General features: G+C 37.4%; 1 protein-coding gene across 1 annotated transcript in view; it reads left to right on the top strand.

The window, feature by feature from the left end:
* The window catches only part of SUGCT (succinyl-CoA:glutarate-CoA transferase), a 308,741-nt gene that overhangs the window by 247,391 nt on the left and 45,350 nt on the right, over nucleotides 1–16,000 (top strand). The window contains exon 13 of the mRNA XM_054385138.1: nucleotides 15,650–15,713. Coding sequence (XP_054241113.1) covers nucleotides 15,650–15,713 — 64 coding nt within the window. The remainder of the gene's footprint in view (nucleotides 1–15,649; nucleotides 15,714–16,000) is intronic.

Here is a 16,000-nt window from a genome sequence, read left to right as displayed (position 1 = left end):
AGTGGATATATGGGAGCAGTGACAGCGAATTTCAGCAATACTGAGAATTTTATTATTTAATGCAAAGTCGTTTTAGCAGCCTGTCTCACCTCTGCTGCTGTAAAGTAGAAGGCAGATGTCTTCTGTCAGCTGATCTGAAATCAGCCCATACCAGGTTCCCTCTGTATCTTTGTGTCCCATGTGCCTTTTATTCTTCTGAAAAAAATTGTGGAAATATTATTTTTCACATTTTACAAAAGAGAAACTGATGTAGACAGTCCTGAATACATCTCAGTTAAAATGAAATATTTAAGTGATAATTATCGAGGTAGCTACATTCTTATTACTCTATGAGTAATGGAGTAATATCATAATCATGGTCATGATAGTCACCATCACCTTTTGGAAGTGTCTTTCCGTGTTGCCTGTAGTGAGGAAAATTTGGTTACCAGCTTACAATCCTCAGTCAAGCATCTAATGATAGTTGAGGTGAATGTGGATCGCAAGATCAGTTTCCAAAGTCATCCAATACGTGCATGACAGAGCAAGAAATCCTACAGTATGAGTCCATTTGTCAGCAAGAAATTCTTTCTTTGACTGACTTCACTAAGGACACATACTCCATTGCAGTCTGTATCTGTAAATTATAGATTATATAAAAACTATACATTAATTTTATGTAGCAACTGTGTTTTGGTAAGTTCTGGTGTCCTGTAACTGAAGGATTGATTGGGTGCAATGAACAGTCATTGTCTTTTAAAAAGCAGTATTAAGTTGAATATTGGCAGCTGTAATATTTCCAGGGGCACAAACACAAAAGTTTTTAGCTCTTCCAGAAGAGTGCTTCTTCAGATATAACACTGATAGATGGAGAAATGTTGGAATCAAATGCTTTGTTTTGATTTGATTTGATTTTGCTTTTTTCATTGTATTTATCTTAACTAAAAAGTGGTATTGGATGAGTGAGAAAATGTTTGCAGGTATACAGGTTCAGTTCTGAAGAAGAAAAAGAAAAGCCTGACTGAAGCCAATTTGTATCTATTTATGTGGAAATTAAGCTAGAAATTTTATGGGAATGAATTTCTAGTAGGTCTCTGACATGACCTGATCTTCACAGGAAATGATGTGATACTGGGATTTTGTGTAACTGCAGAAACTGGATACCAGAGGTGGATCACATCACTGAAAACCCCTTCTATCTTCTGAACAAAACAGTGTTGTTCTTTACAGTCTATTTTCTAATGGTTTTACTTTATTTTGTTTTAAAATTTCTGTCCATTAAAAAACATAGGGAGATTGTAGCAGCAGGAAATTAAAATGGTGCTACATTTATCTTTTCCTATTTAATGTTAATGTTTTTGCATACTAGTGCATCACCCTAATTTGTGCTCTCCATCTCCAATTGCTGTTTAAATATTTTATGTGGCAATTTCTTCCATGACTTGAATACATCCAGAGAAGGGCAACAAAGGTGGTGGAGGCTTTGGCAGCCATGTCTGCTGAGGACCCTTTCCTGAGGAAGTGGAGAGGAAAGTACTGATCCCTGGTACCCAGTGCCTGAGCACCTGGGAATGTCTCAAAGCTGTGTCTGTTCAGGAAGGTTTGGACTTGACACGTGAAAACATTTCTTTACTGAGAGGGTGGCCAAACCCTGGCACAGGCTTTGTGGAGAAGTGGTGGTTGTCCCGTGCTCTTGCCAATGTGTAAGAGAGATTTAGACAGTGCCCTTAATACCATGCTTGACCTTTGGTCATCCCAGATGACCAGGCAGTTAGGCTGGATGGTCATTGTAGGTCTCTTCCAAGTGAGCTGTTTTCTTCTATGCATGCCTTATTTAGCATAGGTGAAAGCAGTCACCTCTTTTGGTCTTCTCTTTATTTTAACCCAATATTTTTGACTTTTTATCCACATTCTTTCTTTTGTAGTTTATTTTCTGGTTGGCACAAAACCCAAATAGTACAAAATTGAAAGTCACAGTATTAAAAGAAACACTTCTAGAAGCTATTAAGGATCTTCTAGGTTTTGGACTCACAGCCTATATCCCTTGCTATTTTATCTCAACATTCATATGTCTCTATTAAGGAATAAAAGGCCTTTTTCCACTTGCCTTTTGGATATCTCCTTCAAGCTCTCCATTTGGTTGACCTCAATTAAGCAGACTAGAGGGGAAAAGAGTTCAGTGAAATTCAAAACCTGAGCAAACAAATCAACAGAACAATTCATTATAATACAAAACCCTCTAGTTTTGTGCACTCCACTGTATGTACAGTATATATATTAATGAGATACAATGAAATAGTGCTTTCTCTTTGAAAATTATCCTGTGATTTGTATTTAAAAAAGATATGACTTACAGTTGTGTCACACTGAATTGCTGTACAGTATTGGGTTTGAACTTGCTTAGTGTATCAAACATTACAGGACTCCCTTTTGGTCTGGAATAACAAGCAGTGTTTTAAATGTTAAACTCTTCCAACTGATGTCTTGAACAGCAAGTAATCAAGCAGAAAAATGAAAATAACTTCAGAACAGTCACTTGATGATAGCAATGGGAAGATTTCATTCACCAGACAAGTCGTATTTAGTTTTATTGTTACATCATTCCTTAGTGGCCTTTAACTAGAGAGTACAGCAGATATACTTGCTCTGTTATTCAAATGGAATTATGTGCACAAATTTCTTGTGGCCTGCTTGGAATATGAAGGAGTTGAAGAGCTTTGTTGTCCAATAGAAGTTCTGGAAGAAGAATTTCTTTACAGGACTGGAGTTTATTAGATAGGTTTGCCATTTGTAGAAAATACTGTATAATAAGCTAGTAGCATTTTAATCAGAAGGCCCAAACCATGATATTTTGATGCATTTATGTTGTACGTTTATGTTAACTCAGGTTGGACGTAGTCTCTTGAAACCTCTGTACATTTTGTATAGTTTGAATCCCCTTCTAACTGTCTGCTTAAATAGCACCAGTTAGAATGAAAGGTCTTACACAAAGCAAATATTCTAAGTAGAGCATATGGCTTGACACAGGACATTTCTTCTGACAAATGTTAATTGCTGTGTAACCTACTTCGAATGAATTCAGACACAGTGAAATGTTGTAAATTGATGGTATTACGAAGGCCCTGAATTTTTTTGGTACATAGACATGTACAAATTGTGTTCATTGCCAATTACATTGAACATCTGCTTAGATTTAAATGTTTGGAAAAAATAGTCATCTGTCAGGAGAAATTACTGTCAGTTCTGCTTTTAGTGCTATCAAATCCCAGTATTATGTAATATTGTGTAATATGTATTGCTGTTCAGATAGAAGAACCCCTCCACAGAAAACTTGGGAGTTAAAATTCAAAAGCAGGTTAAAGTATTTGAAGATATTAATTTGGGCAGGTGAACTGTTTTTGTGCTTTTGTTCATACAAACTGGTGTTAGATTTTAAGCAGAAATATCAGTCATTATTATTTTCCTTTTTTTCTTTTTTTTTTTCCCCTTCCCTCTTGGGGAACTTGAGGGTCTTTAGGGGCCCTCTTGGTCCCTCACCACTTCTATAACATGTTGCAGGAACTATGTGTTCTAATCAAGAGATCCATAAAGACTACTAAGCTGTTTTTCTGGAGAGCATGTGTGAGTTTCCATCTCTGTATAGAAAATGTGACCTCTTTAGGTTTCTGATAATGGTTGTGCTGGGAACAAAGTTGAAGAAAGTATGTCATAAGGGCTTATAGTCGGCATGTAGTTGTCTGCATGTAAGTTTTCAGGGGTAATCTCCATGGTGATTCTATGTGGAAGTGCTAATCCTTCAGTTTGTTGAGGGTTAGCCTGGTACCTGCTTTCGGAGGGGTCCTCATTGGGACCCAACAGGGCAAAGTAAAGTTTGGGCTTCTACCGTGCAAGTTCTGAACAGAAATGAGAACCTAATGTAGAGGATGAGTGCAGTTATGCAAATTCAATGTGTTACCAGGTTCTCCATGGTTTTAGGAGTATACCTAAAATGTTGTACATTCCTGACATTTCTGTGGCTTAAGGAAATGAAAAGTGTTTTGCTAAGATTGGTTTCTGTTAAATACTTGATGTATATTTTCCAGCCAAATGAGATTTTGTTGTGGGAACATCAGTAACTTGTGGAGTATAATGACCAGTGACATTACTGCAGGCTGCTTTTAAGTCTGTACATTAGCAGCCAAACCTGCCATACTTGTGTTGTGGTTCATAAATTTAAGTCCTGTATTTTCATTGTTAAGGTTAATAGAACAGGATCATTAACCTCAAAGCAAGAGAAGTCTGGAAGCACTGCAAAATCCTTAGGAAGTACTGTGTTTAAAAATCTGTATTGCTTTTTGCTCATGTTTATATAAATAGTATTCAAATACTAATTTCTTTTTACATTAAGCCCTCTTATAGTATCAAATGCACATCATTGACAGAGTAACTGTGAAAGGTGCTATTTTGAAAACTGTTGTTTTGTTGTTAGCTTTTTAAAATGAGTATAGTTTCTGCAAGAAATCCTCTTTTTCATGTGTACACTCATAGCTCTGAAATATCTTCCTGGCTTTAGATTCTGTTTGCTTTACTGAAAATTGGAGAGAAAATTTATGGTTGGGCAATGAAACTCATGAAATTAAATGTTAATAATGGAAAATTGGTTAAAAATAGTTAAGCATTGAACTGCTAGAAAGGAGTGGGAGATACTGATACAAAGCAAGAACTTATTAATAAATATTTATAGATATCTGAGGGCTGGGTGTCAGGAGGGAGGGGACAGGCTCTTCTCACTTGCTCCCTGTAATAGGACAAAGAGCAATGGATGTAAGCTGCAGCACAGGAGGTTCCACCTCAACACAAGGAGGAACTTCTTTACTGTAAGTGTCACAGACGGCTGAAACAGGCGCCCCAGAGAGGTTGTGGAGTCTCCTTCTCTGGAGACTTTCAGGGCCTGTCTGGATGCGTTCCTCTGTGACCTGAGCTAGATTGTATGGTCCTACTTTGGCAGGGAGGTTGGACTCGATGATCTCTTTGGGTCCCTTCCAACTCCTGACATCCAGTGATCCTGTGATTTTCCATTTAAGTATGCTTCTCCATACATGTCTTACAGGTAGCACTATTGAATTCCATCTCCTTCGTGTGTACACAGTTAGGAGTTCTCTATCTTAAATGCTTTTGTTAAAGGCCAATGTTCATGAGGCAGAGCATAAATCAGGAAATATCTGTGTGCCAGTTTCTTGATGAAAGTTCGTTTGACTGTGTCCAGGACATGAAACACTAAGGAAGAAAACCTGACACTCAGGCTGAAAAGCATCTATATTGTTTACCAGGGTGGTCTAGCTGTGTTTCTCCACAGTGCTCCTTTGACTTCAGTCAAAAAGCTTTAGTTCAAACCACAGTCACAGCTCCTTTTCTACAGAGCTACAGAGGTCAGTGCAAGAGTATGCAGGAATAAACCACTTCTGAGGAGAGGTGTGGTGAGTCTCTGCCTTCTGCAGGCTGAGGAGTCTGCAGGGAGATGTTCCCAGCTGGATGTACTTTGCTGTCCTAAGCAGGTGCCAATGTTAAGTGGCATTCTCTGTGGATGAGGCAGTTTTGCATTCCTGGGAAGAGATAAGTACTCTAAGCTGACAGCCTGGTTGTAATGAAACAATGAATGATGTATAAATAAACTGCAACACTTACATGGCACATGAAAGATGGATGGAGTACTTAAAAGAAGGCTCTTGGGAACTCACTGTGGCGTGCAAGATTGGAAAACCTATACTAATTGTGTACTTTGTACTGGGAGAAACAGATGAGGTCTCCCAGGACCATCAGAAACCAAGTGATGTATTAGCATGATAGTACAATGCTGTTATTAATGGTTCCTTTGCTTATTATTAGCCCAGAAGTAAATCTGTGAGTATTTGAGGTTTCCTGAGTATTGAGATTTCTTTTCTTTCTATAAAGGTATTCTTGGAATAACATGCAGGCCTGAGAAAACACATGATTTCTATAACAGAAATCTTAAAAGTGTTCTCGTTCTTCAGTATTGTTAAAGATTGCACATTTTGAAATAACAGTTCTCCTACATGTTGGACAAACACCTCAGTACATTTTTCAGTCCAGAGCTGCAACTGTGTGTGATTTACTCTTATACCACATGGCCAAGAAGTACTTCTGAAAACTGACAGTTACACAAAGCCCCATAGAAACCATCACAACTTTCCCTTCATCATAAGCAAGTCTGGATATGATCCCTGACTATGAGTGTAGGAACTACTACAGAACTGCTATGAAACACTGGCATTGCAAAGGTTCTCAGAACTGGCAATTCTGACTGAAAGAAGTAAAAGCAGTCCTAAGACACCACCTGGAGTACTGTGTCCAGTTTTGGAACCCCTTTTACAGGAGAGTTATGGACGTGCTGGAACATGTTCAGAGAAGGGCCATGAGGATGAGCTGGGGCACCTCTTCTATGAGGACAGGCTGAGAGAGTTGGGGTTGTTCAGTCTGGAGAAGAGAAGGCTCCAAGAAGTCCTTAATTTGAAGGGGGCCTACAAGAAAGCTGGTGACTTTTAGGGTCAGGACTTTTTAGGGTGTCGGGGAGTGATAGGACTAGGGGGAATGGATCCAAGGTAGAGGAGGGTAGATTTAGAGTAGACATCAGGAAGAAGTTCTTCCCCATGAGGGTGATGAGACACTGGAACAGGTTGCCCAGGGAGCGGGTGGAAGCCTCATCCCTGGAGGTTTTTAAGGCCAGGCTGGATGTGGCTCTGGGCAATCTGATCTAGTGGAAAATGTTCCTGCCCATGGCAGGGGGGTTGGAAGTAGATGATTCTTGGGGTCCCTTCCAACTCTGACAATTCTGTGATTCTGTGACTTCAGCATGTTACAGTAATAAAATCAATCTGCTTCTGAAGCACCTTCCAGGTGATCATTGTGATGAGCACATGAAAGGCGTGCTGCAGCTGGAGCAGGCTTTTTGATCCCAGGGCCAGTGCTTTGAGTGCAGCCACATCCCATCTTGCTGTCAGGATGAGCCGGATCTCATAGCCTAGTAGCAGCACAGTCAACTGTTTTTGCAGTGAATTTAGGATTTACATGTTCAAATCCATAAAAAATCAGGATTTACACATTAAAACCCATCAAAAATTTGTTTTTACAGTCAAATCCAGTTCTCAGGGGAAAAAAACATATTTGAAAAGTATATGTATTTTTTTTTGCCAATAAGGACAGATTGCCTCTTCTGCAGCTTTTCCAGACTAGTGGTTCAAGAGGCCATCAGCTATACTTGGGCACTGGAAGAAAGAGGACTGATTTTTTTTTTTTTTTTTTTTTTTTTTTTTTTTTTTTTTAGTACCCAGTGGCCCCCCTGAAGTCAGGATGAGGTCTGCAGCCTTCAAAACTGGAAAATTTATGCAGTTAATTACAGATTTGTATCATGGCATTTTTGTTTAAGTTGGCTTTGAGTTGTAGATCTCCATTCTCTTAATCTCCTTGCTATGTATCCTAAATATTAATTATACCATGTGCTGATAATCCCCTCTCAAATACTTGCTTCTCTATAAGAGTTAAACCTCCTGATCCTTAACTGGAATATGGCCTGCTATTAGAATAAAAGTACTTTCTTTTACGCTTATTATTTTCCAATACATCTGATGAAAACATTTGAGATTTATGTAGATGCATTTAGCAGCTGTCTCATATTTACTAGGCTGTGAGGCATAAATTGAATTCAGTACTTTTTCTCAGGAATAAGTGTGTATTTGATGATTAGACAATAGCAAAGGTGTTTCTGCTCTGTCACAAATGGTTTCCATGGTTTAATATTTTTTTGATTACTTAATGTCCCTTTCTGTTGTGCATTACAGTGATTTAGCAGTAAGGACTCATTAATTTTTATTTTTGCACTTTTTGAGCATTTGTGAAGTAAGACATTAACATGAGAAGTACTTTGAGTATCAGGGTCATATCTTTCGTTATTGAATTTGAAAGATAATTTTAGAAAGTTGAATAACTAAAAACATTCATTGTTTCACTCATGTTGGCCACAGAGTAGATTCTCAGGGAGAAAGAAGGTGAGGCCAGAACCTGAACAGACTTTCACAGGGTGCCTGAGAGAAGCTCACTGTGGGGGATATATTCTGTGTCAGTAGTATGAACCACAAAGAATCCTGGAAAGCTAACCAGGAAAACTGGAGAAATTCCATCTTTATGCTTCCTGAACTGCTTTTAGTCTAATGTGCAGGTTTCTTAATTTAAGATTTTCAAGATTTCAGTTAATGGATGACAAGAAGTAGTAGGATTTCCACTGGGATACTTATACAAAGCTTTGGAGGAGGAAGAATCCCTGCGGAAGTGGTTGTCTAGAGCCATAGTAAAAATATTTTGCTGGTGTAGGAAATAAATGAGTGTGGTTACTCATACAGGAGTTGAGGAAAACCTGACAAATGAGAGCTCGCACCGTTTAAAGACATCTGCTAATGATGTCAGTCATAGAAAAGGTGTAGGGGATGAGAATGAAATGTAGAATAAAACTGAAGGAGGGACAATTGAGATATTCTGAAATGCTAATGCAGTGTCCAATTTAAAAATTAAAAAATTACATAACCACCTCCCTGCTTCCCCAGATGCATAGAAATGCCATACGTATCTGTATACCAGCATGAGATACGCAAGAGGAAAAATAAGTGACTTGAAATTCTTGTCAAAGGAGGAGGATCTTGACATAGTAGCCATTACTGAAGAATGTTGGAATGACAAAAATCAATAGGAGAGTGCAATACCTGGCTATAAACTGAACAGGAAGGACAGATTAGGTCATAGAGCTGGGGGAGCAGTATGAGGGCTATGCTGTTGAGCCTTCTGATCAGGAAACGGATATTGAGTCCAAAATGTTGAAGGAGATCAAAGAATCAACTAAGCCTAATGAGGCAGTAATAATATGGTGACTTCAACTACCTTCAGCTGGTCAGATGTCACAGTGGGATAGAGCATAAGGGAAGCAATTTCTCATCACTCTGAGTAATTGCCTTTTTGAAATGTATATTCTAGAGCACTCAGAATGGCAATTCTTGATTTAAGTGACATACAGGAATGCAGGTAGGAGAGACCCTGAAGCCCTTTATCAGAGCAGGTCTTCTTAGGTTAAAGTGATGGCCACTTAAATTCAGTATTGAAGAGCCAATAGCTAGATGAAAGAAACACTAAGAGACTAGAGGATGACAAAACATTTTCACCAGAAGGCAGAAATTAAAAAGCAAGGAAACTAAATCCTAAGAATAAGCGTGGAACCCAGTTGAGTTGTTCTGCAGTGGAAGAAGAAAGACAAGCAGCTAAGTAGCAAAGCAAGCATTTCAATAGAGTTGCATGAGTCAGGAGGGTTTAGAACCAAATGTATCATTTTCAGGCATCAAATCTCTATCCCTAGGGAATGTCAATAAAAAGTAATTTTGTCGACAGCATGTGTGAGAAGCTGTGAAGCTGTGTCATAAGAAGGACTTTGTCAAAGCCATCACCTCACGCTCACAAAGAAAAAGTTTACTAGAGCAAGCAATCTGTAAGATATGGGCCTAGCAGAAAGCAGCAATGAAGAATAAGGACATTCCAGTGAACTGTGGTTTCTTTGCCTGTATTCTGTTATTATCACAGATGTGGTGCTAGGGACATAAGGGACTGAACATACTTGCAGCATTTAGTGCATCAGAATAAGCGGCTGGGAGTGAAGAGGTAAAGTAGCAAGTAATCAGGAACAAAAAGACCAGATTTCACTCACTCAAAAATTTGTAAATAGCATTAATTCTGTTTAAATTATGTACTGCTGCAGCATGAAATGGTGAAATACTTCAAATATGAGAGGTAGGTGCAGGTAAGTGGAAAGAGGTGTGATTAACTAATACAATAATTACATGACCCATAGAGTAGAGAGATATTAGCTTCTCCATGTTAGCCCTATATGTTAGAAGCAGTGTTTGCAAAGAAGAATAAAGTTATTAGTGATAAAAGACAGCTTCTGTTATCAACAAGGCTTGTAAATACTGGGACTGTTGCATTGATAAAAGGGGAAGGGGAGGTGGAACATACCAACAGGTAGAACATTCTGCTGCATAGCATTGTTCTAGAAATACCAGACCAAGCAGCACCAGGCATCAGACAAGGATGCGTTTAATGTCCTTTTCAATTTTCAGATTAATTAACATCTTTTAATTTGGGAAGAGGTGCTTTTAGGATGTGGGATGCAATTCCAGTATGGCTGTGTGTTTGCAACACGTGCTGTTACTTCTTTAGGGGGTGATTATGGCCATAGCTCTTTGTTCAGCATGCTCAGGAAAAACAGTATTATTATTTTCTTGTGGTTTGGAAGCACAAGTAGTAATTACATTTACCAACAGCCAGCTATCTTGTGGCTACAAAGCTATGGAGAAAACAGTTACATCATTTTCTTTGTGGCCCTGAAAATCCTTTTCACTGAAGTGTGGAAGAAACCGTGAGAGTGGTATCTGTACAAATGCGCATTGTGAATGCACAGCTCCACATCAAACAACTCTTTCAGCTCGGGGAAAGTGAGGCTGTTTGATATGTTTCTGATTCCAGTGCCTCCTTCAATTGGGATTTGGAAGATGATTGTTTCTTAGGTAGTTCTTAGAATGTGTTTGAAACCTTTCTGGCAGGGCAAAGAGAAACTACATTGTCATGGGTGATTGGTTATGTGCATATGGAGCAAAGCTGGAAGTGGATAGATTCAGTCTGGACGTAAGAAATTCTTCACCATGAGAGTGGTGAGACCCTGGAATGGGTTGCCCAGGGACGTGGTTGAGGCCCCATCCCTGGAAGTGTTTAAGGCCAGGCTGGATGAGGCTCTGGCCAGCCTGATCTAGTGTGAGGTGTCCCTGCCCATGGCAGGGGGGTTGGAACCAGATGATCCTTGTGGTGCCTTCCAACCCTGACTGATTCTATGATTCTATAATCAATTACATTAGAGCTGAGCTAACATGATAATACTTATAATTACAAAATTTGCTAGATGTTTACTATATGGCAAAGCATCCTGTTACCCATGTGAAAAAAAAGGCAGAAACAGTTTTTGATTCTCCTACCTGCCATTTGTGCTGCTGCATCAATAATACAATGAAATATTTTACCTTCTTGGAATGTAAGAGAGCAATCGTTTTCAGAGGGGTACAAGGAAGATTATTATCTGTTTCACAACTTTGTTACTTTATTATATAAACTTTTTACCAAAAGAATCCTTTATATATATATAGTTGCTGTATTTACCAGTTAAGGGCCCATCATCAGACATCAAGTATTCTAACAAGTCGTGGAGTGCCCAAGAAAACACAGATTTCTTTCAATGTCGCAAAGCCATAATCCTGCATGATGATAGTTTTTCTAGCTGTTTTGTTTTTTTTTTTTTTCCATATAACTAGATACTCATATGGAAATTCAAAAGAAAGCCACCATACATGTTAGTAGTCTGTACATTTTACTACCTTAAGGGACAGAGAAAAGGGAGTTTTTCTTTGAAGGATCTGTGAAAGCTGAAGTGTCTTGCACCACTGCAATGTACCGTATGGTCTTGTAAAGAATGGGTCTTAAGTCCCAAGAAGTCAGAGCTGCTGTTAGAATCTAGATTTTCAGCCTTGGAAGTCTCTTACATGAGGAGGAAATTTAGAATTGTTTCTGTATTTTATACAATAATTATATTTCTTTTGAGGTTCATTTTATTTTCATTTTCTTCCATGTATGTCACCTTGCTTTTAAGCGAGACTTAAATACAGAAAGAAAAATTACAAGATTGAACTGAACATGCTCGCTGATAATATGAATATTGGTTCATTAAAGTAGTGTTGGTTGAATAATTGTTTTGAGCAAGGTGAGAATACAAGAAATAACTAGAGTTAATATTTGGTCTTCTTGTGAAAGCAGATGGCTAAGGGATTTTAACTGTGCCTCTTATAAACATTTTAGCTGCTTTTTAACTTACAATTATTAACAACATTAGGGAAAAGAGAAAAATTAATCATTGGAGTTATTATAGCTGAATTACAGTGAGCTTCATAGCAGTTGAAGTAAGTATCCTTCGTAGTTTTTCTCATGACAAGCTAAAGGGAAATGATGAAACAACTGAGAATATGTATGATGAAATATATTAAATTACCCTTGGTTATTACACAAGTAAAATGTTAAGATCTTTACTTACAAGGTTCTATGTGGTCTTCCTTGCATGTAGTATTGGGAAAATAATACTGAAGTCGTTTTAAAATTAAATTCTTTTATTCTCTGAGGTTAGAAGGCAATCATATGAATTGGTCTATTTGCTATAGTTTCAATAAAGTCATGCAATAACCTTTACTGGCTAAATACATTTAAAATATAGTGACTTCAGTTATTTCTGAAGTATTTTCTTTTTTGTTACATGGGCAAATCTGATAGGCTGCATGTAAAATAAATTATCTCAAGGTAGAATTGTAGTGATTAATCATAGAATCATAGAATCATTTCAGTTGGAAAAGATCTTTAAGACCATTGAGTCCAAGCATTATCTAACTCTATCAAGTCTGGTGCTAAACCCTAACCCTGACCCAGCACCATGCCTGTAGTAGAGAAATATGTATATTTTCCATTGTAGTAAAAAAAAAAAAAAAAAAAGATTGTGAAGCAAAAGTTGGTGCAGGAATCATTGTAACAGATGGCACAAATCAGAGCAACTCTATCCTCTATTGCATTTCAGTAGAATGCAGAGATTATTTTTACTATTTCAGGTTGTGTAATGACATCATATTTCCTTTTTATGAGCCAATTGATAGACAAGAAAGGTTCTTTCTGTAATTGACGAGATGACTGTATTCGAAGTGAGGTGAAATTGCCTGGAAAAGTTCTTGCTGAGAGACAGAAAGCTGTGCTTCTGATTCCCTTACAATGATATCATTAGAATCAATGTAAAACGCCACCCAAACTTTGCTTTGGTTCACAGAATCTCAAATAGTAACAGGTAATATAATAATAGGAGTATTCTAGATTGAAAAGTCAACCATATGGAAAAAAAAAAAAAATACGTCTACTGAAGGTCGTCATCTATATGGTCCTGTGGATTCATCAGTTTCTTACACTGAGCTAAGGTGAATGAATACAAAGGGGACAGGGGACTCTGCTGCATCAGAAGCATCATGATCATTTGAGCAGTACAAGGCAGCAGGTGTCCTTCAAGTTCTGTGGTTTTGCCATCAGACTTCCCTGGTATTTGATGATAATGGACTTGAACATTGCTTCTCCCAAAGGCTAGGATAATACAACATATTTTCTTCGTAGTTTTCAGAATGTGCATGAAGAGGAGATCGTGAAGTTGTTTTTTTCAATTTCTTCTTTGGAATCCTAATAGAGCAACACATGAAACAGGAAATTACACAGTTCTTTTAAATAATGTTGTTGATGTGGGAAATAAACCCAGTCTTTGGCCAGATTCATTACTTGGGGGTTGTTTTCTTCAAAAGAAAAGATAGAACTGAGTATACCAATAGAGGCCTAGAAAATAAGAGTAATGATAATTGCTGTCATTGAGAGAATACTGTATCTGAGAGGGAAAATCAGCAACAAACCATGAAAATGGAAAGGAAGCTTGATTGTGTCTTAAAGAATACTTTTAAAAGAGAATAGAATTGAGAGTCATGGTCCTCAAAATTACTGCAGGTTTTTCTTTCTTTGTTCTGTGAAGAATAGGGAGTTGAAGTCTAAGAAAGAGAAATCTTAAAAGTAATATGTTTGCTCTATCAGAATAAAAATTTGGAGGCCAAAACCACATGGATTTTGGGTAGCTGCTAGAGATTATGTGTATGTTTCTTTAACCACAAGGTGCCACTTTTAGGTGTGAAGCTTTTAATTTGCACCATCTAAAGACATGCTTGTGCACCTGAGCGTAATGTTGATTTCAAGTTCAAATAAGCATGTTTTCTTGTATTCTTTTCAGAAATAAGTAAATGTGAAGAGTAAGTTCTGGAGAAAGGAGGACAAACTTTCAATACTTTTTGATTAAGGGCATAACTGGAAAGATTCTAAATATGAGCTAAAACAAGCAATTATATATTCCAATTCTGTCATCTGGAAAAAAAAATTCTGGATGTCTCACTTGAATGTCTATCAAAATTGGCGTTAACCTTCCGAAAGAGAAATAGAACTAATGATTTGGTACAGCTCCAAACAATTAGACCAGTGAACAGACATTCTTCCACCAGCATCTATTATCGGAAATATCCGCAGAGCTAAATGTCAGCTAAAAGAAAGCTGACCTGACCTTTTGACACCACCTGTTCAAGAATGGGAGTTTTCTAAGTGTGCTATTCTACACAGATAAAAGGTTCACAAAATTTGACCTGGAAAGAATGGTTCAAGGAATTAGCTTTTGTTTAGTCTAGAAAAGAGCAGACTGAGGGAGGATGTGATTACAATCTTCCAGAACATTAAAAAAAAAAAAAGTTATAAAAATACTAGTGGTTGGTTTTCTCTGTCCAGTGGGGAAAAAAAATACAAAAAGATACACAGAAAAGATACTTTGATTATGTATTAGGAGGAGGGGAAAAATCTATAAATAAAAATAGAGAATATAGTGCAGACTACACAAGAAAATTGTCATCTCCTTAACTGGAAATTTTCCAGAATAACTAGACCCACATTTGTCATTAATAGTCATAGTTACTGGAGGTGTTCATGGTGCAGGGTGAATTAGCAGATGGATTACATGACCACTTAATCGTATTTCTCTGTCTTTCATTTTCTACAGGTGATACATTTGGCAAGGCACTCTAGACTTGTTTTTAGAGTGGATATAAAAATAACTGGTTCATGGGACACTTTCTGTTTGTAGAGGATACCTCAATAACAAAATATATGGTTTTTAAGAATGCTGATTGTATGATTAAGTGTTAGAGTGATGGATGCATAATAGGCAAGGAAATGATAAAGTTTACTTACTGACTGTGGATGCAGAATTGTACTAATAATGGTATTATGTTATTATGAATTTCATTTTCTCTGCTACTTGAGAATTTTGGTATCATAACTGTTTTTATGGTTGAGGTTAATAACAAGGAATGGGAAACTGTGATGAATATTCATTCAATATAGAGCTACATGGGGCTGAAGCATGGCATATTCATTTGAAAGAACAGCAATAATATTGGTGTCTTTCCTAAATGTTTGTGAAACCTACTAAGGCAGCTTTTCAGTATGATCCATTGCAAGCTCAACCGAGTAACTGGAAAAAAAACAAAACACTACCAAACAGCAAGAGAGCATAAATTACATATAGGTCTTCAAATACATATGGCAGATTAAAAGTGAAAATGGAGGCTTTAATTCTCATTTCATGCTGGTACCAGTTGTCTGCTGGTGTTTGACAGCAGGACATGCCTTCAGCTCAGTTTCTTGTGTTTAATGTTGGATATAAGAGCTTCAAGATATGTTAGACAAGTAACTGACGTATTTACTTAGATATATAGTGTTAAACATCAGGGCTTTCATTTTATGAATTAAGTGAAATACTTGAATTGTAGCTCTCCTATATTTTCAGATTTTCTGTGAAAAAACATGTAATATTTCTCTCTTTTTTTTTTTTTCCTCTTGAAATTAGGAAGTGTTTTTGTTGTGTGGGTGGTGTTTATTATTATTATTACATATACATTTTGGGGTTTTTTTGTTTGTTTGTTTCTAGGTGCTGCACAATGGACTTGTGATGGAAATGAATCATCCAACAGCTGGGAGGATAGCTGTTCCAGGTTAGATATTTAATTCTTTTTTCTAAATGGAGCTTAAAATTAAATGCTACATGACATCCTGAGTAGTTCTGGAACACAGCTGAGGACATGACACATCTTCACATTTCACTCAAATGAACAAAAATTTAACCAGGAAGACTTTTGTGCTCATACTTATTTCAGTAGCAGAAAAATGGGTTAAAATGTGTGTCAAAATAGCTTCTGGTTTTCATCGGTCAGTTGTCATAAAACATGAACATGGATTTGATAATATTTGCAAACTCCCGCTGGTAGAAATATTACTGCTA

This window comes from Indicator indicator, chromosome 11 (assembly GCF_027791375.1).
Source record: "Indicator indicator isolate 239-I01 chromosome 11, UM_Iind_1.1, whole genome shotgun sequence".
Taxonomy (NCBI): Eukaryota; Metazoa; Chordata; class Aves; order Piciformes; family Indicatoridae; genus Indicator; species Indicator indicator.
The sequence above is the reverse complement of the archived record's forward strand: the minus strand, read 5'-3'. Positions and strand labels throughout refer to the sequence as shown.